A 6354-nucleotide genomic window follows, 5' to 3' on the forward strand; every position below is an offset into this window, starting at 1 on the left:
CTAAATCAATCAGCTGGTTGTCTTTACATAAACAGAAATATAGCAACATCCTCTTTAAGTATAACGCAATATACAATGTCATTACTGTACATGCAAATCTATTGTTGATGATAATACCAATGCCACCAAATACTTTATTATAATATAATAATATGCTAAATTTGACATACATAAAATATCTCCATTCCCCAATAGCTTCTCTTGCTTAACTGACCTTGTAATACATTACTATATGGTCATAAGTCCATAAGCTACTTGTTATTCTAATACATAAACTTGAAACTTTGATCAGCATTAATTGACAGTTGGTTACTAGTAACAGATAGCAAGAAATGAACAGAAATATTTAATGCTACTTGCATTAAATGCATCTTATCAATTTATTAAGTTATGCCATTTCTTGTAGAACTACAATGATGCCATAAGTCAGATAAAACTCTGCTATGAATCAGTGAGCATTTACACTAACACTAATGACTATCTGTCAGTGAGAAATACTAAAAATATTTACACCAATTTTTTTTGCAGATTTTTGGAAGATGAGACTGTCACAGTGGAGTGTGTGGGTGCACTGTGTTTGATGTAGATTTTTACTTATGGTCATGACCGGTTCATTCAGGTAAGAATGTTTTCAATGTAATTATGTAGCTGCTTAAAACTACATAATACAAGCTCCAACTTACCAAATATACTTCCTTGATAACTGTTACTCCTTTTGCCTGGAGGGTACTGTAAAAGCCTGTCATGCTTGACTTACTATTGTATTCACATTTGTTACATAATTTGTGGGTCAGTTCTGGTAATTTTATTGAAATGTAATGCAAACTATGAGTAACTTTTGGTTACACATTAACAAGTCTTTACTAGTCTATATCTATGTTTCTCATATTTTTAATGTGTATTACAACTTCCTTTGCCCTTTATGTTCTCCCTAAAAATTGGGGGAACCTTTCAAAATATATGGGAGTAGCAGCTTAAAGAAGAAAACAATATGAACTTACAAATGTGAATAAAACTGATTGCTTACCTAAAATAATGGAAATATTGAAGCTAGAAAATACAGTCTTCATTTCTTTGTAAGTCCACAATCATTAATAATAGCATGTGCTTTTTAAATCAAGATTATGGGCTGAATATGGAATTGCACCAAGCTAAAAAAGGCATACACATATTATAATGTGTGACGCTCATGAATGAGACACATTTTTTTCCATATGAATACACACTAATGATAAACTATTCAAATCTTAAACCTTTGTGTTTAGAATTCTTATTAAATATCATAATTTTTAAAATTACAAATTGAGTTTGCTTTTGTGCGATGTGCAGGTATGGCCATACTGCCCAGCAATCTCTTTGACATTTCTGTGAAACATGGCCATGGCAAAAGACCTCAATGTTTGTGAGGACAAATTATGAAAAGATTGTGACACTGGCCTCTTAGCATTCACAGCCAGAGTTTTGTTTTGAATATCTTGTGCATCACATTGTTCACAGTGATAAACTATAGTACAAAAGGTGTAGTGAACTGAGGTATTCAAATACCATAAACCCACTCTTTTCTCAAGATCAGTAAAGGTAAAATTTAACTTGAGGTTCAGGGTTCATCATTAATAAACTGTATAGGGGGTATGGGGGCTAAATGTCCCCAGGTTAAGGACTCTGGGGGCAGAACCCCTTATAGGTAAACATCCCTGGGGTAGGGAGCCCAAGAGCAGAGGTTAAGTAAGGTTGCTTGTTTTGGATGTTTTATATAAAAAACAGACCCCCTAGCTAGGAGGTCTGTGGGCAGAGCTCTTGATAGGTAAACATCCCCGGGGTAGGGAGTCCAAGAGCAGAGGTTAGGTAAGGTTGCATGGTTAGGATGTTTTATATAAAAAACATGTGGGTCCATAGCAGGGTGATGATATACACTTCCATAGACTTTTTTTAAAGTGGAGTTTTGGACACTTTCAATGTTGGCTGACATTTCATAAGAGTTTATTAGGTTGCTTTTAGCCTCTTTTTAATTTTTAATTTTTAATTAATTAATTAATTCATTCATTTTTATCAACAGTATTTCAGCCTGTTTTGCTCTATAACACACTATAAATGTGAGGTAATATTATGATGAACTATTGTACTAGACAGTTATTCAGTGGTACCAATAGGTAAACTCTTTAAAATCTTACAACCTATTGGAAAACCACCAAGGCAAAGTCAGAACTACTAAATTTGATTAATTACTAAACATCTTTTAAATGTATCTGTAACATATATCAGTAAATATATACATGGGCTATTCACATTACCACAGACAACCTAGCTTCTACAAACTCAAAACCACTTTACTTAAGGGTTAATGAAATAAGGAGTTTAAAGAACCTATAGTTTAAATTATGTGACATAAATGATGATCTCATATAACATCCATGTTTGGAGTTATCCTTCATATGGGGAATCTTGAAATAGGGCAATTATTCATACGACAACTGCAGTAACTTTTGAACTGGGACTTCCTACTATTAATTATATTGACTGGCGTTTATGAAATACCATGGAAGTCTAGAAGCTCTGTCATGATAGAGTATACTGGAATATGTTGGGAGATTTATTGGCCTTTGATTATGTGTAGGTGGTGTATAGGCCCATAGCTCACAAATGGGTATTTTATATATGTCTACAAAGAGTAGTCACAAAGAAATTCTATGATGAATTCAGCCCAAATGCTGGATGGAAAAAAATCATACCATGTGTAGTCAACTTAATCAAAGCTGTATCTGCTAAAACAGTTCTTCACTAGTTTGGCCCTGACAGTGGTTGTTATGTCACAGCTCTGAAACATAGGCTTAATCAATCTTTTTAGCCTCATTTCCTTGAACATTATATATGGTACTGCTGAAAACCTAGAAAGTGTTTCTAATTTTTTACTTGAGTTGCTGAGTGCCCCCAATACTGCGTGTGGGTCATGATGGGTTAGGAAAAACCTTACCAGTTGCTATAGCAGCAATTACCCCCCGATGGGGACCTGCACGTGGAGCAAGTGTAGTGGGCGACCCAATCAGAGCATAAGCCGAGAACACAAGTGTCTCACATAAGTGACAGCCAGCTACTGCCCATGTTTTTTCTGTCTCATTGATGAGACACCTGTTATTGTTGGGTTAATCATCTAATTATATCATTTTATTTCCAAAGCTTACCCATACCAAAAACTATTATTGTACTATGAATAAGCAACAGGTAAGTTTAGAGAAACAATGCACCTGAATATATACCACTGGACTTTATAGACTATTAACATTCCGATAAGATATGCAATTTCATTAACTCAATAATTGTGGGTTAAGTTTGGGATCACTCCATGCCTTGAGTAAATATCAAGACTATAGGTGTGCAAGACATCCTGGTAATTGAGATACAAACTTCACATTATCAGATATGACCAGCATCTGTGATTATCAAACATAATGGCTGCTGAAGGTAAACGATAAACAATTTACATCATGGTCTTTTCAACATTTTTTTTTATATATAAAACTATCATGAGTCTATGGTTAGCTAGCTTTAGGTATTCTACTTAATGTTTTGAGATCTGGTTGATTACTCTTTACTTTTCCTGCTAATTCTTCACAGTATGGATAAACTCAAGACACAAAATCCTCAACTCCACATTACAAAATTGATTAAATAATCTAAGTTGCAATGACTGGACATAGGGAAAGCACTGTCTTCACCTTGGTATGCACACAAGATGGAGCTGAAATCGAGAGAAATGAGCGAACTTGGGTTGTGAGCAGCTCTTTTCAGGATCTTCTTCCTTTATTTGTTGCATAACCATTCGTGTCTGCAGATTACTTCTTGTACCGATGACTGCAACTTTTCCTTAAATTATTATGCTTGTACTGTGAAACTTTGGTATGACTGTATTACAAGGGAATATATTCAAATTACACTACTTAGTCACTTATATACCAAAATAAAACACCAAACATGTCTGAGTTAACTAGTTAACAATAATAAATCTGAGATCTCAAAGAAGTTCTTCAATTTATGTCAAGTTCCCTGAAACCGTTTCTAAAACACTTCTTGAGTAATCACATGGTCTCCTTCCACTATTAAAAATGTAAAAAAAAAAAAAAAGCTACCCATGAAACTGGACCCTTACCAATGGCAGATTCTAATACAATGAATGTTTGAAATGCAGCACAAACGATAAATGATGTTCTGAACAAAACGAAACAATGTTTGTAAAACCTTTCCCAAAACGTCCTTCGTTATTCACATCCGTATTACATCTACAGTCATTACTAATAAACAGTTGTTACACAACTCATTTTCGTCCGTGGTACTTTATAATGAATATTACGCCACATCAAGTACTTACTAAGCTTACAGACCTAACATAAAGATTTAATTTATTGCAAAATCCTCCGCTTCTTCGTCACCTGTGCCCCAGGGATCCCAAACCATAACAAGGGGTTATAGTTTTTCTCTACGATCATTTGAATATTCACAAAATGCACAATATATTGAAGAAAAGCACAGTTAATCAAAAGATAAGTAAAATGCATTAATGGCAATGGTCATATCTTGATGGTATCTCGGACGTATACAAATATTTGTACCTGTTCTCTCTACTTTGTAATATGGACGCTCTCTCTCTCTCTCTCTCTAAAAAAAAAAAAAAAAAAAAAAACGATGAATTAGGAGAAAATCGGAACATAAGTTGTGAGATAGTTTAGTATTGTGCAAAAATGGAGATGTTGCATATGTAACAGACTCATTAGTGAGAGGTTATATATGGCAGTGCCACCCTTGCCTGATTGGATGCCCTTCCTAATCAACCGCAGTTTGTGCCACGGCGGTGACTTCCCCTACGACACTTGCGTTTGACTTCTCAAGGCGATATGTCGCTTTCTAGGTAGGCAATCGAGGTGAAGTTCCTTGCCCAAGGGAACAACGCGCTGGCCGGTGACTCGAACCCTCGAACTCAGATTGCCGTCGTGACAGTCTTGAGTCCGATGCTCTAACCGCTCGGCCACCACGGCCTTTAATATATATATATATATATATATATATATATATATATATATATATATACACACACACACACACACACACACACACACACACACACACACACATATATATATATATATATATATATATATATATATATATATATATATATATGTGTGTGTGTGTGTGTGTGTGTGTGTGTGTGTGTGTGTGTGTGTGCGCGTGTGTGTGTGTGTGTGTGTGTGTGTGTGTGTGTGTGTGTCTGCGTGTGTGTGTGATGATAAAACTATTTTATAATTATTTTTGAAATACTGCAAATAACAGTTTTTTCAATATATAAAGTTTGAAAGTATTAGATTTCTCCGGCCCATAGGCACATGTAAATGATAAAACTCCATGCCTTAGTATCCCCCCCCCCCGAAAAAAGAGATAATGCAGGATCTTCTTCTCTAAAATGCTAATGGCAAACCAGGATATCTTTGATGATTGTAGATATACTTCCTTCAACCCGCAGAACATAATATTTATGTGCTAAAACATGCCAATGAACAAGATATGTGTTGTTCTCATTTACGATTTCCAAGGCAAGTAATCTACCAGTCTGTCAGTCTATGTGCATGTATCAGTCTGTCTCTCCTTCCTTCCATTCCTATCCCCTTCTCTCTATATTGGTATAACCTGGTTATACCAATTATATTTTCATTTGTTATTATTTCAACCGATTATCATGGGAATGTGCACATACGCTACGCTGAATATATATTAGTATGTTTTATATAATGTACTCTACTAAATGATTTATATTATCGTGCATGTCATTCTATTTGTTACACTTCATACACTATACCCAAATTCGCTGCTCTACCTCTTTACTTCATTCGAGCAACGCTAGACATTATCCTCTTTTTCTCTTTATTGATGTACCACTTCTTCACCAAGTGCATGAGTCATAGATATTATTAGACCACTGTCCCATGATGCAATATGATAGAAACACCATGCAACACCAGGGCAACACTTCAATCCTCCGAGAAGTAGCCTTCACTCCATAATTTCTAGGCAAGATAAACATATACAGGAATCAGGACGTTTCGGCCTTAGCTCACCATTCATGTTCTTGCTCACTTCTCAGGCCCCTAAACTCTGTCTGTCTGATTATGTATCTGTCTTTCTTTTTTTTTTCTTTCTTTCTTCTCCGATTCTCTGTGTCTTTGTCTACTCTGTCCCTTTCTCTGTCTGCCGCCCCCCCCCCCTTCTCTCTCTCACGTGCGCGCACTTTCTCAGTAAGTTTGTCTCTCTGAACTACATGCAGGAAATCTGACCCACATAAATTCACACCCCTGTCACTCGAGGGGC

At 35.7% G+C, this 6354-nt stretch overlaps 1 protein-coding gene across 3 annotated transcripts in view; it reads right to left on the reverse strand.

Annotated features, from left to right (window-relative positions):
* LOC119574319 (RNA polymerase II subunit A C-terminal domain phosphatase SSU72-like) overlaps positions 1 to 4471 on the reverse strand; it is a 17120-nt gene extending 12649 nt beyond the window's left edge. Inside the window, exon 1 of one of the 3 annotated variants that reach the window (XM_037921518.1) lies at positions 4377 to 4471. Coding sequence is in view for 1 of the 3 variants with exons in the window: in XM_037921516.1 (XP_037777444.1) it covers positions 3714 to 3817 (104 nt within the window). In the remaining 2 variants the exon portion in view is untranslated. Of the gene's footprint in view, positions 1 to 3713; positions 3833 to 4363 lie in introns of those variants that run through there. The other 2 variants (XM_037921517.1, XM_037921516.1) reach the window with 2 other exon arrangements.
* Positions 4472 to 6354: the final 1883 nt, after the last annotated feature.

Source organism: Penaeus monodon, chromosome 6, assembly GCF_015228065.2.
Source record: "Penaeus monodon isolate SGIC_2016 chromosome 6, NSTDA_Pmon_1, whole genome shotgun sequence".
Taxonomy (NCBI): domain Eukaryota; kingdom Metazoa; phylum Arthropoda; class Malacostraca; order Decapoda; family Penaeidae; genus Penaeus; species Penaeus monodon.